Below are 19,215 nucleotides of genomic sequence, written 5' to 3'. Positions count from 1 at the left end.
TGATTAGAGAGGGGAAAACCTATAAAGAGGTGCAAAAAATGATAGGCTGTTCAGCTAAAATGATCTCCAATGCCTTAAAATGGAGAGCAAAACCAGAGAGACGTGGAAGAAAACAGAAGACAACCATCAAAATGGATAGAAGAATAACCAGAATGGCAAAGGCTCAGCCAATGATCACCTCCAGGATGATCAAAGACAGTCTGGAGTTACCTGTAAGTACTGTGACAGTTAGAAGACGTCTGTGTGAAGCTAATCTATTTTCAAGAATCCCCCGCAAAGTCCCTCTGTTAAAAAAAAGGCATGTGCAGAAGAGGTTACAATTTGCCAAAGAACACATCAACTGGCCTAAAGAGAAATGGAGGAACATTTTGTGGACTGATGAGAGTAAAATTGTTCTTTTTGGGTCCAAGGGCCACAGGCAGTTTGTGAGACGACCCCCAAACTCTGAATTCAAGCCACAGTACACAGTGAAGACAGTGAAGCATGGAGGTGCAAGCATCATGATATGGGCATGTTTCTCCTACTATGGTGTTGGGCCTATTTATCGCATACCAGGGATCATGGATCAGTTTGCATATGTTAAAATACTTGAAGAGGTCATGTTGCCCTATGCTGAAGAGGACATGCCCTTGAAATGGTTGTTTCAACAAGACAATGACCCAAAACACACTAGTAAACGGGCAAAGTCTTGGTTCCAAACCAACAAAATTAATGTTATGGAGTGGCCAGCCCAATCTCCAGACCTTAATCCAATTGAGAACTTGTGGGGTGATATCAAAAATGCTGTTTCTGAAGCAAAACCAAGAAATGTGAATGAATTGTGGAATGTTGTTAAAGAATCATGGAGTGGAATAACAGCTGAGAGGTGCCACAAGTTGGTTGACTCCATGCCACACAGATGTCAAGCAGTTTTAAAAAACTGTGGTCATACAACTAAATATTAGTTTAGTGATTCACAGGATTGCTAAATCCCAGAAAAAAAAAATGTTTGTACAAAATAGTTTTGAGTTTGTACAGTCAAAGGTAGACACTGCTATTTTTTTGAACACACCCCTTTCAACTAATTGCCCAATTGCACAGCCTTAAGAGCGTGCATATCATGAATGCTGGGTCTTGTTTGTTTTCTGACAATCTACTGAACCTACTGGTAACTTGTTTGCCACGTAGCAATAAAAAATATACTAAAAACCTTGATTATTCTGGTTAGTCACATTGTACTGCTATTATTTTGAACAATACTGTACATATTTACCCCTACACACAGATTCATGACATCTGCTCAGTTTTGTGAGAGTAAAAAAGAGGAAATTTCAGGTTTTATCAACTTATCTTATCGACTGACAAACAATAAAATCATAAAACTAAAGGCAATATCAGTAAATCTAGAGGCTTAAATTCACATTAAAACACCCACTCATCTCAGACACACCTGTACTTAAAGATGTAATATTTATGTCCACATACCATGTATGCACTACACAAACAATATATATATTGTTTAAACACACATACATGTCTTACATGGGCATAAACGAATAACCTTATCTGGGTGGATTATTAATACACAACAGGACAGGGATGATAAGGACCTACTATAAATATTGAAGCTTTGGTTTGTGGGATTTTATTAGTATAACTGTTTGTCAGGTTGTTTTGAAAGTATCTACAAACCCCAACCCTTGAACATCTACTTAGTTTATCAAACTTTTGTACTGTCAAGCCCAATGTTGAACCATAATCAGCAACTTGTTTGTCACTCATGTGTGTCTGTGATTGGCAGTCGAGCTCTCCGGTGGGCGGCCTGATGGACAGCATGTCGCAGAAGTACCATCAGATAAACCAGGCATTCGAGGAGCTCAGAGTATTGACCCAGGACACAGAGAATGATCTCCGAAAACTACAGCACAACCAGGAGTACTTCATTATACAGTACCAGGAGAGCCTCAGAATACAGGGTATAAAGCAAAGCAACTTACTTTTCATTCAAGATTCACATTTCGTCAGTTCATGTATTCCCTGGGAATCGAACTTGTGTTGTGTGTGCAGTCATACACACATGCTATTTTTTTCATTCAGTACATAATAAAGCAAATATATCCTCATTAAAACAGCCTGTAGGCTCCCATAATTCCTGAGAATGCCATTGAATAACAAATAAAAAATAAATTTTAAAGGGATAGTTCACACAGAAATGAAAATTCTGCCATCATAAACACATCCTCAATTGATCCAAACCAGCATGAACTTCCAAACATAATCATTTGAAGAATTTGGGTAACCAAACCATTGCATTCCCCTGTAAATATGTTTTTCTATACTATAGAAGTCAATGGCGGCCAACAAAGCTCATCTTTGTGAACTAAATCTCTCTGTTGTGTGCAGCTCAGTTATCAAGTCTGGCCACGCTGCCTCCAGCTGACCGACAGCTCCGAGAGCCCAGCCTGCTCAGCAAGAGAGCCACAGTAGAGGCCTGGCTGACCCGAGAGGCCAACACCCTGCAGAAATACAGACTGGTACACACATGCGCTAGCATAATACAACACTTTACACGGCCATATCGGAAACATTGTCCTGCTCAAACGTTTGTGGGTTACTATGTTTTTGTTGTCGTTGTTTTAAATAAATTAATACTTTTAATCCGCCAGGATACATTTAATTAATTTAAAGTGACAGTAGAGACATTAATGATGTTGAAAATTATTTTTATTTCAAATATATAATATAATATTAAGCAGCACAACTGTTTCCAAGATTGATAATAATACAAAATGTTTCTTGAGCAGCAAATCAGCACATTAGAATGATTTCTGAAGGATCATGTGACCCTGAAGAACACGGTCATGGCTGCTGCCATTGGCTTTGCCTTCACCGGAATAAATTACATTTTAAAATATATTCAAATAGAAAACACTTACTTTAAATTGTAATAATATTACAGTTTTCTTTCTTTCTTTCTCTCTCTTTCTTTCTTTCTTGATCAAATAAATGCAGCCATAAGACATTTCAAAAACATTATAAAAACTCTTGCTGACCCAAAACGTTTGAACAATAGTGTATTTTTTCCCCTTAAAGATATAGTTACACATTTTTTTTTTTTTTTTCTGGCCGTTTAAACTTTTTTTGCTACTGTAAATTAAGGCCATCTACAGTATATGTAATTTACCTGAGTTTGGATTGGCTAACCGTGTAACATTCAGAGTCGGCATGAAAGTTCACGTTAATGCTCTTATTGTGAATGAGTCATCCCTGCATATGTTTCACTCGTCTTGACCTCATAACTTTGAATCAAAATGTATAACTTGGTCTTCCAGTAAAATGACTCCTCCAATCATTTATCCCACTTTACACCCGCCCCTTTCTGCAAACTCACATTCAGATCTGTCTCCATCTAATCAACAACCAATGAATAAATCCATCGATAATCCATTACACTTGGGTCCATCACAATATGAAAATGTACAATACAGATAAGTCTGTTGCTACATCATCGCAACATTAAGATATCCACATTCAGGTAAAATGAGGAACACTTTCACTTCAAAAGATTCTGCATTATTTTCCTTTATTTGTCTCCTTTAATATGGAAGCAACTCTTCCATTTGATGGAATCACCAAACCTGAAGGCAGATATGTTCACATCTGTTCATGTGGTGTTACATGAGTGTGTGTGTGTGTGTGTGTGTGTGTGTGCTCAGGGCTTGGCAGAGAAGCACCAGAAGACACTGGCATTGCTAAGGAAACAGCAGACGGTGATTCTTGACGACGAGCTGATTCAGTGGAAGAGACGTCAACAACTGGCTGGCAACGGTGGGCCGCCCGAGGGAGGACTGGACATACTACAGTCATGGTGCGCACACATGTATACTTAGCAGCCTAACTGAAGGCATACCATAGACATCTGTTGTTTTTAAAGCGAAACATAATTTTGATGGCTACATATTAAGCCAAACCATTTACTTTGCTTTATTTTGTTTTCCTAAAGAGAGGGTTTCTTATATTTAGCTATCTTCTGGGGCAAATCTGTCCTAGTACATAGTTAAATAAAGCAATAAACACACTCTGACAGTTATGCAAATAATCCGAGGCATGCACTTGTTGTGGTTTTGCACATTTGTGTTTATATTACACATACACAGCATATGCAGAGAGCAGCTCTGTAGTTTATGTTTTGGTTTGGCATGTCTGCGCGTGTTTGTGCACAGGTGTGAGAAGCTAGCGGAAACCATTTGGCAGAATCGTCAGCAGATCCGGAGGGCGGAGCATCTGAGACAGCAGCTGCCCATTCCCGGCCCCATCGAAGAGATGCTGACCGAACTCAACAGCACCATCACGGACATCATCTCCACTTTAGTCACTAGGTGTGTGTTTGTGTGGGGGAGAGAGAAATGCAGTGAGGTTAAGCGATTGCAAAGTGCAGTAACACAAGCAGTATCCTCCCTGTAATCAACATCATGCATTTCTATTATTTCTCTTTCTCGACATTGCTACAATTTCAAGGTGACTTCACAGTGTGTTTGAACGGATCATGTCAAGACGTGCATTGCTCTCCTTCCTGTGTTCTTTATGTGTGTGTAGAGGAAGGGGTAAGGGGTAGTCAGTGAATAATCTTGAGAGAATTATTAAAGGGATAGTTCCAATAATAACTCACACCCGTGACATTTCTTCCATATAATACAAGAATGTGTTGATCACTTTTTCCATCAAATTACAATGAATTGTCTTTCAAGCTTCAAAAAGGGTGCAAAAGCATCATAATTTTTGTTTACGAGTTTTCTGAAGCCATACAGTGGTTTGTGTGTAACAGAGAGAAATATGTTATCATGCACATCAATTATCTGCCCTACTTCATAAGAGAAGTTTAATAAATGCATCATACAGTAATTTGGATCAACTCATTGAAAAAAAAAATCTGACTCAAAACACATAATTTATACATGAAATGGAGATTTTTACATCAGTCACGAATGCACGTAGTGTTTTGTCTTCTGCTCACCAAAGCTGCATATATTTGCTCCAAAATACTGCAAAAACAGCAATATTGTGAAATAGTGTTGCAATTTAAAATAACTCTTTTTTTTTACTTGAATATATTTTCAAATTTAATTTATTACGACGATACGAAGGCTGAATTTTAGCAGCATTTCTTCAGTCTTCAGTGTCACACGATCCTTCAGAAATAAATCTTATATGCTGGTTCGGTGCTCAAAAAACATTTCTGATTATTATTAATGTTGAAAACAGTTGCACTGCTGAATTTTATTTATTTTTTTTATTTTTTTTTGTGTATATCATTTTGTGGATTTCAGGATTATTTAATGAATAGAAAGAACAGCATTTATTTGAAATAGGAAGCTTTTTAAAATGTCTTTTCTGTCACTTTTGATAAATTGAATCCATCCTTCAGCAATAAAATATTCATTTCTTTAAAAAAAAGACAATGTAAAATACTTGAAATATAATGTGGAAGTCATATGTTATCACTTTATGATACGTTCATTGTGCTTTTGCATCATTTTAGAAGCTTGAAATCCCAAAGCCTTTTTTTTGCTCTGAAGGAACAGAAAAGGTCATAATAAGGGTTTGCAGTAGCAGGAGGTTGAGAATATGACTATGCAGTTGTCATTTCCGGGTGAGCTATCTCTTCACATTGTTCATTCTCACATTTTATGAAATGAAAAGATGAACGTCTCAGTACCAGATGATTGAGTGTTCATGTATTATTCAGTATCTGTGAGAAATCAACAGAGGCCATTTGTCAGAGAGATCACTTTGGTGGGACACAGGGGGATGTCTACAAACTTCTGCTCTCCTTCACTCTCTTTTCATAATATCTCAAGCTATCAGCATTCACACCTATCACAGGGGATGAATGGGGTGGTGGTGGTTCATTCGCGTGTGTGTGTGTGTGTGTGTGTTTGGTGCCCCAGGCCATGCAGTCACGAAACACTGAGCCTAATGGGAACTGTGCTTTTAACATCAGTGTCTGAATGGATCTCCATCAACCTGAGAAGTGTCACACTGGCTGTGTAACTATATATAACACACATACTATAGCCACATATCAAAATTAATTCAATTTGAAGTAGAACAAAATTGTCAGAGATGTGGTGAATAGTCCACATGCTCCATTATTGCTTAGTGGCACTTGTTCAAACGACCACTGTCTAATCATTTTATCTATTTTAATAACTTTTTTTTAATTTTAATTACTTATTTGTAGTTCCTATTTTAAATAATTTATTTATAGTTCTTGAAATACACCTCTGGTGCAACTCAGACACATCATCAGTGATGTATCCTTGGTTCATTGGGTGTTTCGGGGCCATCATACACCCTCACCTAGGCGACCCAGCCAGGGTTGATCTGACGGCTTTCCTGGTGTGCAGTCCCTTCACCCCAAGCATCTTGAGGGCCCTGATGAGTGACTAGCCGATGAATCCTCTACACCCGACCTCGATGGGATTGCATCGGGTCCTCCACTCCCTGCTTTTGCATTCACCTGCCAGCTCCTCGTACTTGACCCTCTTCCTCTCAAAAGCCTCCTCCATCCGGTCTTCCCAGGGAACGGTCAACTCCAGCAGGACCACTTGCCTTGTTATTTCTGACACTGGAACAACGTCTGGCCTGAGTGTGGTCACTGCAATGTTTTCTGGGAATTCCAGCTCGGACCTCATCTTGGATCAGTTGTCGCCTTTCCTTTCTCTGTGCCTTGTTAAAGCGAGGTCTTGGATTGCTCCCAAGTCCTGCCCGTCCAGATGCCACTGCCCCCACCAGCTCACTGTGTCGCAGTTTTTAAAAGTGTTCTATAACATTCATCTTACACCTGCATATTTTGGCTTTATTTTTTTGAAGTAATGTTCTGTTGCGCTTTTCCAAATTTAGACTTTCCAAGATGAATGGAAAGCAGGAAAAGTGCTCATGTGGTTGACTTTAGTTTGAATTTATTTGATCAAAAATACATTAAAAACATGAATATTGTGAAATATTATTACAGTTACTTATTTTTATCAAAGTTGGAAACAGTTGTGTAAATGTATTTTAGTAATGTCACTTTTGATCAATTTAATGCAACCTTAATGATAAAGATATTACTTTCTTTCAAAAAACGGACTCCAAACTTAGTACGTTAGTGCACGTGTTTTTTTCTCTTTTTGATATACAATATATTTTATAAATATGGATGTACAGTAAATACGTGTGTGTTTTGTCTGCAGTACCTTCATCATTGAAAAGCAGCCACCTCAGGTGCTGAAAACACAAACAAAATTTGCAGCGACAGTGCGTTTGCTGGTAGGTGGCAAACTGAACGTGCACATGAACCCGCCGCAGGTCAAAGCCACCATCATCAGTGAGCAACAGGCCAAGGCCCTGCTCAAGAATGAAAACACCAGAAAGTGAGTGGAAACACAGCACATTGTATTTAGTAACTCCTCTGGGTGTAGTTGATGACTCACTGTGAACTGGCCTAATGCGCCTGGAGCTTTTAAAACAAAGCATGTTTCATCAGGCGCCCATCTACATTCCCCAATGCACAAGTATTGTGCACAAACCCTATTTTTACCTAAATTTGTCACTTAATGGATCTTGATCTTAGTTCAAATGCTCATTATCATTTATGTGTAATCACATCACCATTCTCTGTATATCTATGTGTCTGTCTAACAGTGACATCAGTGGTGAGATCTTGAATAACAACTGTGTGATGGAGTATCACCAGACCACAGGCACTCTAAGTGCACACTTTAGAAACATGGTAAGTGCCGTGTGGCTGTCTAAAATCTGACTTTAGAGAAAACTCTGTAAGATGAGCGTGTGAACTTGACTGAAGGGTTACACTGTCAGCCACCATTAAGTTTATTCATAAATTACTCTGTACCTGCTTAGAGAACAGAGCTCTATTCTTGGTTTTGCCTCAGCAACGAATCCGGTTAACACTTACAGTAGCCCTGTAAAGCCTGACATACAATATAAGTCAGTTGTGATAAAAATAGAGCAGCTTAGAGAACCTTTAGATAAACAATATACAATAGGACGTATAGGGTTTAAATTTATGAACAGATTATCAACCCAAGTATTATTATCTTAGCACTAACATTTCTTTTTAAAAAAACTTTTATTTCTGTGCATTTGTCAACCAGAAAGTATCCAAATAATCCTGCCGTCATTAGTACAGTATATTTTATTTTAGAATTAAAATTAAATCCAAATAAAAAAATACTTATATTTAATTTCAGAAGTGCTTGTGTTTTTTTTAATAAACACTTGGTTAGATCATTTGTATAATATAATGTATAATTGAATTATTCGTATTTAGTGAGTGACATTTGTAAATGTAGCTTGAGTTCTTTTTGGGGGTGTTTTGTGTGATAGTGGCTATATAGGAAGAACAAATTGAACTGCTTATATTAAAGTAAATATATATATTTTCTCCTTTCTTTCTCATGTTTCCTGTAGTCTCTGAAGCGGATCAGACGTTCAGACCGTCGCGGGGCAGAGTCTGTTACCGAGGAGAAGTTTACCATTTTGTTTGAATCACAGTTCAGTGTTGGGGGAAATGAGTTGGTCTTTCAGGTTAAGGTGAGCTTGAGAGGTTGTGTGCCTAGTAAACGGTATCTATCAGGAACCATTTAAAGCTTTTGTAGATTTTACAGTAAATAGCAAACATTATATTTTAGTCACTATATTTATGCTATACATTACTTTTTAAAGTAAGGGATCGGTAGGATTTTTTTATATGATTTTGAAAGAAGTATCTTATGCTTAACAAAGCATTTTGATCAAAAATACAGTAAAACAGTAATACTGTGAAATATTAATACAATTTAAAATAACTTTCCATTTTAATACATTTTGAAATGTAATTTATTCCTGTGATACAAAGCTGAAATTCATTACTCCAGTCTTCAGTGTCACATGATCCTCCAGATTCCATTTTGTCAATCTGGTGCTCAAGAGTATTTATATATACTAGTCATTTACAAATCAGTTCATTCATTTTTCTCATCCAAACATTTCCCCCCCCCAGACTCTCTCTTTGCCTGTGGTGGTAATTGTTCATGGAAGTCAAGACAACAATGCCACTGCAACAGTTTTGTGGGATAATGCATTTGCTGAACCGGTGAGTTCCTGAAACATCAGTGCATATTTCAGTGGGTGCTGTAGTGTTTGAAGATCAGACCATCATTATTGTGCCCTTGAGCAAAGTAACTGAATACTAGGTCGATTGTGCCTGTAATAAGCTCATGAGGCCATTGTATAGCGAAATCACATGGAAGTCATAGAAACAAATTCCCTGGTCATGTGGTAATAAAAAAAGGTCCAAGAACTTAACTATGTTAAACATCACATAGATCGGCCCTGACATGAAAACACAAATCAATGTAATTTCTCACCCACTCTTCTTCTCAAACTCCCCACAACAAACAAACAAAACATTTGGGTTACACAAGTAACCATGGCTCCCTGAGAGGTAACAAGATGATGCGTCCACTAGTGGACACTATGGGGACTGCCACCAGCAGGATGGGTGTCTGAAGCACATGTGAAACAATGCCAACCTCATTGGCCCACAGGTGCCTGGAAGAGGGCGCCTGCCGAATCAGCATCAAATGTCTGAAGGAGATGTGAAAACAGGCAAAAAAATAGGCATGGCAAGGGCACACAGCACCTCATTCCCTCTCAGGGAACCATGGTCATGTGCATAACCCGAGACGTTCCCCTTCTAAGGAACTCATTCTCATTCACCTCAGGCCACTAACATAACTCAAAAATGGGGAAGCAAGCCAATCAGGAGGGACATTCCATTAACCAGGTTAAGAACACAGCTATAATCAGAAGGCCATGTTATAATGAGTCAAATCAGCATGCAGGACCCAGGGGGACCACTCACTTAAAAACCCACTGGGTGGGGGGTGGCCCACCCTTACTACCTGACTAAGCTTAAAGGTTAAAGGGAAGTAGACCATCTACTTAAAACCCTAGAAAAGGGGCTCAGGGGGCTGCCTACTTGAAAAACCCTGATAAGGTGGGCAGCCCAACCACTGGTGTCAGAAACCTCAGACACAGAGGCACACACTGAAATGCTAACTTGCCTCGGTTGTCTCATATTGTGTTCACACTTTATGACAAATAAATGGCTCCTGAAGAAAAAAAAAGTCTGCCTGTGACATCATGGGCTACATTGGCCAATGGGATTGGAGTTGTTTCACACATGCTTCAGACAGTGGTCCCACTGGCGGCAGTCCCTATAGTGTTCTCCAGGGGTTATGTTTCATAGTGTGGGTGTCGATTGAGTGGCTGATGGTATATGACTCATGTTCTTTTAGTGTACATACTCTACCCTTATTCTCTTTAAAGGAACAGTGCATCTATACATTTAAATCCTGCCATCACTTACTCACCCTCATGTCATTTTAAACCTGTACAACGTTTTTCTTCCCTGGAATACAAATGGAAAAGTGAGTGAATAACAATAAAAGCATTTTAAAAGTAGTACATAGAAGTCAGATCAACATAACATCAGATCAACACTAGTCACCAATATGGGTTTCTTTATGGCAGCAGTGAGTGGCATCCATACAGAACATGTTAGATGTTTATGCAAATCAAGCAGGATGTGATGAGTGGAGTTGATATAATACAGTATATCCCTCTACACTGCCATTAAAATGTCCCTGTTCCTTTCCTAAAAGACAACCTTAAAACCAAAGTGATTGTGACCCACTGAGAACCTGCCTGATGATACACGTTCCAACTCAATAAATTGTTAAAGTTTATGATAATGTACTCATTTTCTTGTTCTCTCTCAGGGACGGGTGCCTTTCATTGTGCCCGACAAGGTGTTATGGCCGCAGTTGTGTGAGGCTCTGAATATGAAGTACAAGGCCGAGGTGCAATCAAATCGAGGTCTGTCTGAGGGGAATCTTGTCTTTCTCGCTCAGAAAGCCTTCAGCAGCTCCAGCGTCAACCCGGATGACTACCGCAACATGACCATGACCTGGTCACAGTTTAACAGGGTAAACACGCTTTTTCCTGTGATTATGGCAAAGCTTTCATCATTTGAATTTTCATCATCATTACTCTAGTCTTCAGTGTCACATGATCCTTCAGAGATCATTCTAATAGTCTGATTTGCTGCTCAAGAATCATTTCTTATCATTGTCAATTTTTTTTAGTGTTGAAACATGGAAATGGAAGTTGGAATTTTAAAGTTATATTAACACATAATTCATAACACATTTGCATTCAGTTGCACTCCATACTGAATAGAATCAGTTTTGTACTTCAATATTACTCATGAAATCATGGTTTTGACAGCTGTACACAAGATTTGATTAATCTGAAAGCATTATGGCCTATTATTTTGCAACAAATTCTGACCGTGACTGTGACCTGCTGCTTTTTACCCAAAAGCACTGCCGTTATTGAGCGTTGTTCTCACAGATGGTTTAATCCCAAACTATTCTCTCATCGTTTTTTTTTTTTTTTTTTTAATTGGCAATCCGGCGACCTGGGGCAGAATGGTAGTTGATCTGATCGACATTGCTTTTCGTCCATTGCAATAGTTAATGGTTATTCAGGAAGTGAGGTGTGATCTGAGTGCTTTTGATGTGCAGGCAGGCCTAAGGCTGTGGCTGCCTTTGAACCTGCCCTTTGTCGATCTGCTACATTGAGCGGGCAGTGTTCCCAGCAAGGGCCTTTGGAGTTCAGGCATCATTTGTGTTTATGGCTTTGTTTATTTAGTCACTGATACAATGCTCACATATGCACACACTTGCACAAAGTTTGTGTGTAGCCTGATGTTTTTAATTCTTAAATGGAAACAAGATCAGAATATTCTGCATTATTAGGTCACAAATTGCTTATTTGGTTTAGTGACCTAATAATGCAGAATTCTATCTATCCATCCAGCCAGCAATATTTGACACTGTAATTTGCAACATTTGACACTTTGCAACACTGAAACTTTTGAAATAAATCAAATAAATCAAAACTGAACTAAATAGCTGAATAATGACGCTATTGATAATACAATTCTGATGTATTTTGCAGCATTAACACTCATATTTCCTTGCTTCTCTGAAGCTGCTTTGAAACGGTCTTTATTTTATAAAATGCTATAGAAATAAATGAGACTTGACTATTTATTTCCATGTTTAAATTCACATTTGAACCTCATTGTACATTTGTCAAGAGACGTCTGTGTGTTTGTGTGGCTCGGTGTGATCTTCGTGCTAACTGTTGAAATGGTCAGGACACAGAACATTGTGTTCTGAGGAAATAGAGTGATTAAAGTGAAAGAGATGGAGACGAACACATCCTGTCTTCAGTCCTAAGTAATGTGACTTTGCTTGTGGATCACTGATTAAAAACAGACTGAATTTGAGGCAGCGGATCATGCTCTCATCCAGGCAGTCATGCCTGTGTTTCTTAAGCCCTGAATCTTCCCTTTACCACGAACACTTCTAGCTGTGTGCTGTCTAATTTGTCAACTCCATGTCCGTTTCCAATGAACGCATCACTTACGAGGCACATGTACCAGGAATTCAGCAGATTGTTCTTTCATGATTCCATGCTTTGTTTTAAATAACTATTAAGCATCTGTGAGGAAACAAGCATCATTACATGATTTGATGAGATTTTAGTCTACAACATGCTACTAGGGCTTTTTTAACACTTTAGATCTGTACACCCACTGTCTGTTCAAAAATGAGACGTAACTAATAATAAATGAATCTATGTGGTAAATCTGTGAAAGAGGTTGAGATGCCTCAGTTTGGTTCTGATTGTATGTTTTTAGAACTTAAAGGATACAAATGTAGGTAAATCTGTAGTTGTTGTTTTCTCAGCATCATTGACTTCATTACTCATTTACTGTGCATGAGTTATCTTTTAAATCTGATTTGTTTCTTGTCATTGTAGGAGAGTTTACCAGGCAGGAACTTCACTTTTTGGCAGTGGTTTGATGGTGTGATGGAGCTTACTAAAAAACACCTGAAGCCTCACTGGAATGACGGGTAAGAACTGAACTCTGTGAGAACACGAACATATAACTCACGTTCCTACAGATTTAATGTTAATGATTACAGTTCATCCATGTGTAAAAGCTAAATAAAAATCCCTCTTTGTTGCTGCTCAGTCAATGAACGAGCAGAAAGTAATAGAATGAAAGCTGTTTCTCCGCTCTGCCCTCACATAACAATGACATCTCTCACACTCAGCTGAGAATGCTGCTGTTAATGCCGTATGAACCAGGGGTGAATCACAAAAAAATGAGAGTGACGTTTGTTCGTATTTCAGTTATGTGACTTTAAATGGAAAATGCACTTAATTAACAGACAAGAAAATGGCACAGTGATTTATTCCTGAATATAAATTGGGTGAAGTCATGGACACTTCTCATAGTTTAACCTGGCTGCTCTACTGGACATTGTTAGTCATAATGAAACACATTCTTAAATCTAGTTTTATTTCATCTTATTTTATGTTTTGAGTGGTATTTAATAGATATATTCATTATGAAGTGCTTCTTTGGCATGGCAACTGGCTGATTGAGAGATAGTGCTGGTTAAAACTATACATTAAAGGCATTAATCCATGGATTTAACACAGAAGTAAGATCTGAGAGACCTCTTGCGGCTTTGATAAGATCTCTTTCAACCCTCAGTCGTCCACATCTTGTTATCTTTGTGTACAAATCTTAGTGCTGTCAAACAATTAATCGCGATTAATCGCGTCCAAAATGAAAGTTTTTGTTTACATAATATATGTGTGGATACTGTGTATATTTATTATGTATATATAAATACAAACACATTCATGTATATATTTAAGAAGAATATGTTATGTTAAATAATATATATATATCTATCTATATATATATACATACATACATACTGTATGCATGTGCATTTATATACATAATAAATATACACAGTACAAATACATATAGTATGTAAACAAAAACTTACTTTAGATGCAATTAATCACAATTAATTGTTTGGGAGCACTAATCATGATGAAACTGAACAGTACACAAACGATAGCAGTCTCTTTGTCTTTGTGTGTGTAAACGTCCTTTCATGCATGCAGATTTGTGTTCATGTGTTTGTTTATGTGCTTGTATGTCTCAGGGCGATTCTTGGCTTTGTGAATAAACAGCAAGCTCAGGACATGCTGATGTCCAAACCCAACGGAACCTTCCTGTTGCGCTTCAGTGATTCAGAAATTGGTGGCATCACCATAGCCTGGGTGGCAGAGAACCCTAACAAAGCAGGTAGAACCATTACTCTGCTCCTCCACTGCCATTCCTCAACACACTTTATTGCACTTTATAATATTCTGTTGTATAATAGGGACATTTTATGCATGGCACTTGAAAACAGATCACTTACAGTGGCTTTAAATGCTCTAAATTTCTGCTAAAGAGTGCGTATGTGTGGTCTTCATAGGAGAAAGGATGGTGTGGAACCTCATGCCATACACAACCAAAGACTTCTCTATCCGCTCCTTGGCGGATCGCATCAGCGACCTGAATCATCTCCTGTTCCTCTATCCTGACCGGCCCAAAGACGATGTCTTCTCCAAATACTACACCCCACCACTGTGTAAGCTTGAGCTCTATCTACATAATTCTCATCTTTTCTTGACATGATATATATACACAAAGTATCATTCAAAGTCTTTGAGATCAGTATGTTTTTTGTTTTTATTTTTAAGGATGTAAAAACTAATCTAAACGGACAGTAAAGATAATTGTAATGTTACGAAGGATTTCTATTATGAGTATGTTACTCTATAAATGAACTCTTATCCATCAAAGAATCATGAAAATCATAGTTTCCTCAAAAATATTAAATAGCACAACTGTTTTTAAAATTGATTTTTGAGCACACATCAGGACACTGACATTTGGAGTAATGATGCTGAAAATTATTTTTAAAATACAGTATATTAATAAAGAAAACAGTAATTTTATTCGAATAATAGCTCACAATATTGTATTTTTGATCAAATAAATGTAGCCTTGGTTCGCTTTGACATTTCAAAAAATGAACTTTTTAGCAAGCCCAAACTTTTGAATGGTAGTGTATATATACTTAATTATTTCTTAAAATATTGATTTAAAATGATTTATATGCACAAATATCACACACATAAACACATACTTTACATGCATAGATAGATAGATAGATAGATAGATAGATAGATAGATAGATAGATAGATAGATAGATAGATATGTTCTCATTCACAAACATAATGTGAGCCAGTGTTATGTCATGGTTTAGGAATAATCTGTTTATCTTTCCCATCTCTCTAGCTAAAGCTGTGGACGGATACGTAAAACCACAGATCAAACAAGTAGTTCCAGAGTAAGTACACGCGCACACACACTTTGTCTCTGTGTGTTTTTCTGACCTCTCTGTACAGATCTTCACATCTCTCACATTCAAGAGCTAACCAGTAAGCTCCGAGCGATAAATCTAATTGCACGCTATCATATTAGCGCTGGCCTGACTCTGTGGGCAGTTATTGGTTGCCATGGATTCTTGAGACTCCACGTACACCTCAGCATATACTTAGCTCTGTTAGCCTCATTAGCAGCATTATTTATCCATAGGTGGATGACCCCGTTGGTCTTGTTAGCAAGCCTTTCACTTCGGTCATACACAGCAGGGAGTCATACACCATCAGACTCAGATAATACAGCATTCTGAGGTAGTCATTATCAAACTAGTACTTAATTTTGAGGGTTAGCAAGAGCTGTGTGGAGAGTAGCAAGCTGTGAACTAGAGCTGAGCAGAATAAATGAGCTGAACGTCTTTTGTTAGTTATTTTTGGAGCTAGCTCACATTTTATTGAGGGAGAGAAAGAAAAGTAAGGTGACCGGAATCGTTACAGGAAGCTGTTTCAATATATAACAGACTTTAAACTCATTTCTCAATATTAGATGAAAAACTTTATAAATAAAAAAACAGAGAAATGTTGCAACTAACTGAAATTAAATGTTGATGGTGAAAGACTAAAATTACTCAAATTAAATTTAACTGGGAAAAAACAATGGCAAATGTACAATATAATAATGAAAATATGAAAATTACAAATAAGAATAAATACTGTTACAGTGTATAAATAATACTAAGAATAAAACTAATGATGTTAAATAATTCATGCAGGTTTGCTACACCTAACCCTGACCCTGCAGCAAACCCCACCTACATGGACCACGCCGCATCTCCAGCTGTCAGTCAGCCTCATGCCTATGGACTCTATCCTCCCATGTGAGTACACAAATATGGATTCTGTGTGTTTCTGCATCTGGCTTGTCACAGTTAACTAAAACCAGAACTATCCTTGAAAGAAAAGAAAAGAAAATATAATATTGTAGACAATTAGAAATGCTGCTTTGGCAAATAACAGAAATAAAATAAGCCTACTAATATTACTAATAAGTACTAATTTTACTAAAACTGATACTGAAGAAAAAAATATATAAATTAAAGCTAAATAGAAATATTAAAAAAGCACAAATGTGTGTGTGTGTTTGTGTTCACTGCTGTGTGTGTGCACATTGGATGGGTCAAATGCACAAATTCTGAGTATGGGTCGCCATACTTGGCTGATGTCACTTTCACTCACTTCACTAATTACTACAACTAAAAATGACACTAAAATTACTCAAATTAAAATGAAAACTGAATATATAAAATAAAAGCTAGCTAAGATTAATAAATACTACAATAGTATATAAATAATAGCACCATAATAAGGCCAACATGTATTATTAGTAGTAGTAAAGTAATTGGTGAGTTTTTTTTTTTTACCATGCTTGAATCAATTCTTCAGTTTTTTCCTTCAAAGCAGCACAGAAAATATGTTTATTTCTTCTAGACCAGCACATGCTGTAATATATAATAACAGCTATTATAGTAAATAACCCTCTAACATGTGCTGTATATACTATGGGATTAATGTTATTAGATGGGAATCATCTAGATTACTGTTTTCTAATGACTTAACGTAACTCAATCTCTCCCTCTCAGTGGAGACCCTATGCTGGACGCTGATGGCGATTTCGATCTGGACGACACCATGGATGTAGCGAGGCATGTAGAGGAACTGCTCCGTCGACCGATGGAGGGCCAATGGAGCGGCCAGCAGTCATGACCTTCTGTGACTCTTCTCCCTTAACAATGTTTTTTTTTAAAATACATCTTTCTCCCTCTACTCTTAGTCTATTTCCCCCATTTGTTTCCCAGTGTGGGTCTTTATGACTTTCAGTTTAGCTTTATCTCTATCTCTCTTTTTTCTCTTTTCACCGCACCTCTTTTTCTTTCCCCCATCCCTTGTTTCTGTAGAAGAGAAAGGAGCTAATGGAAGAAGAAAAATACAATGAGCCTTCCTCTAATTAAATACCATCAAACAGTATTGTAGGAAAAAGAGAGAGAGAGAGCGAGCGAGAGAGATGCATGTTATCTCTTTCTCTTTGTGCGTGTATTAGTTTTTGTTTCAAATTGACTTTTCGCAGAACAAATCTGTGAAACCCTTAAACCGAAATCTACTACTGTAAGGAACATTTTTGGTTTTCAAACTGTTCTATGGTTTATTTTGAGGGTGTTCAGCTATATATTGCATCTGAAGTAAATGCATATTATCCTTTGCACTCTTAAATGAATGCTTTCTTGCAGATGATGACATTATTGTTACTATGACGATTGCAATATAACGCTTCTGTACACTAATGAGTGTTTAGGTTGCAGCAAGGCTGTTAACATCCGTTGCACCTACATGAGCACGGACAGGCTGAATGGGTTTAATCATCCCTTCACCGTCTGTGTTTAATCTGAACCATGAACGCAAGTTACACCCACATCCAAACCGGCAGCACCACGACCTGTTACTCAGATCGATGAAACGGAGGCACACGTGAGAAACGCACACGCGCCCGCTCGCATCCGTCCCATGAGAAGCGATGGAGACACATGGTCCGCTGAGCATCTAGGCTCACGCTACACTACACAGGCCGTCTCTCTTTCTCCATCTGTCTCTCTCCAGTGCAACAGGTGATTACCTCATCTGTCCTCACACTTCCCTCTCGGAACAAAACAGGAGAACCCGTCATCATGGTTACACATGCTGCTCCTCGTGTGCTTCTAACTGGCCGTCCTATAGGTTCACATTTCTGCATGTCACCTTGTTACCGACCTGCATCTTTTTTCTCTCGCACTCTGCATACGCCTGCACAGAGGCCTAGGCCACTCAGGACACTGACATACAGTTGATGTAAAATACCTATAATAATAATAATGAAATATAAATTAAAAAAACGACACATTTAAAAGAAAGTACCTATATCCAAAATTTATTTTTTTTGTTAACATATTTCTATTTTATTACTGTAGGATGCTTGATGGCTCCATCAGTCTGTGTAGGGCAAAACGTTGCTTTACTGTGTCCGATTGTTTGTAAAAGCCCTGATGTACTGATCCAAAATCAGTACTCAAAACTATTATCGGCACAAAGGGGTCGGTCGCTGCCATCTCAGTAGTTTCACTGCAGATTTCAGCTGAGCTTTTGCATGGAAGAAAAGGCCAAACAGTCAGCACGAAGACACGTTTTCTGTGTGCTTACTGTATGTGTAATCTGCAGACCTGACTAATTACGCCCCCTTTTAGATGCCTGTATTCATTTTTAAAGGATGGATTGTTTCTCACAGTGGATGTTGTTTTTTTCCCCCTCTCTATTTCTCTGTCATGGCAGAGACACATAGGAAGCCGTGTGATTTTTCTCTATCTTTTTTATTGTATTTGTTTGCAAATTGATTTGTCATGTGTAGACTGTTTCGCACTGTAGGTCTCAGTGTGTGTGTGTTTGTGAGAGAGTGAATGCGTGTGTGTGTGTGTGTGTGTGTGTGTCAGCATGTTCAGCTCTGCTCTGTCTTGTGTCCGTACCATGTTTGGATGTAGAGAAGAGCAATTGAATTGACAATAAAGTTTTTTTTTTTTTTTTATAATAATAATTTGGACTCCAGCACAAGTAGTGTGAGCACTTTGTCTTTCCTGTGAGAATTGAATGAACTTGGGTTAATAATTGGTGTGATTTCCCTACATGACCATCTAACAGTTTGTGCACCTTGACATTTTACAAACTATCTGTAGTCTTTCTATCCGGTCCTTTATGAATGGTTTCTGAATAAGTGACTTGAGAGAAAAATC

General features: G+C 37.9%; 1 protein-coding gene across 2 annotated transcripts in view; it reads left to right on the top strand.

Moving 5' to 3' along the window:
• LOC113043382 (signal transducer and activator of transcription 5B-like) overlaps nucleotides 1–17,580 on the top strand; it is a 72,947-nt gene extending 55,367 nt beyond the window's left edge. Inside the window, exons 6-20 of one of the 2 annotated variants that reach the window (XM_026202727.1) lie at nucleotides 1,781–1,955; nucleotides 2,383–2,513; nucleotides 3,696–3,847; nucleotides 4,203–4,358; nucleotides 7,215–7,394; nucleotides 7,666–7,753; nucleotides 8,455–8,577; nucleotides 9,026–9,118; nucleotides 10,809–11,015; nucleotides 12,922–13,016; nucleotides 14,133–14,275; nucleotides 14,451–14,606; nucleotides 15,321–15,372; nucleotides 16,177–16,281; nucleotides 17,044–17,580. In XM_026202727.1, coding sequence (XP_026058512.1) covers nucleotides 1,781–1,955; nucleotides 2,383–2,513; nucleotides 3,696–3,847; nucleotides 4,203–4,358; nucleotides 7,215–7,394; nucleotides 7,666–7,753; nucleotides 8,455–8,577; nucleotides 9,026–9,118; nucleotides 10,809–11,015; nucleotides 12,922–13,016; nucleotides 14,133–14,275; nucleotides 14,451–14,606; nucleotides 15,321–15,372; nucleotides 16,177–16,281; nucleotides 17,044–17,167 — 1,980 coding nt within the window. In that variant the 3' untranslated portion in view covers nucleotides 17,168–17,580. The remainder of the gene's footprint in view (nucleotides 1–1,780; nucleotides 1,956–2,382; nucleotides 2,514–3,695; nucleotides 3,848–4,202; nucleotides 4,359–7,214; nucleotides 7,395–7,665; nucleotides 7,754–8,454; nucleotides 8,578–9,025; nucleotides 9,119–10,808; nucleotides 11,016–12,921; nucleotides 13,017–14,132; nucleotides 14,276–14,450; nucleotides 14,607–15,320; nucleotides 15,373–16,176; nucleotides 16,282–17,043) is intronic. The other variant, XM_026202737.1, reaches the window with a different exon arrangement.
• Nucleotides 17,581–19,215: the final 1,635 nt, after the last annotated feature.

This window comes from Carassius auratus, chromosome 3 (genome assembly GCF_003368295.1).
Source record: "Carassius auratus strain Wakin chromosome 3, ASM336829v1, whole genome shotgun sequence".
Taxonomy (NCBI): Eukaryota; Metazoa; Chordata; class Actinopteri; order Cypriniformes; family Cyprinidae; genus Carassius; species Carassius auratus.
Note: the sequence above shows the minus strand (reverse complement) of the source record. Positions and strands in the feature narration are given on the sequence as shown.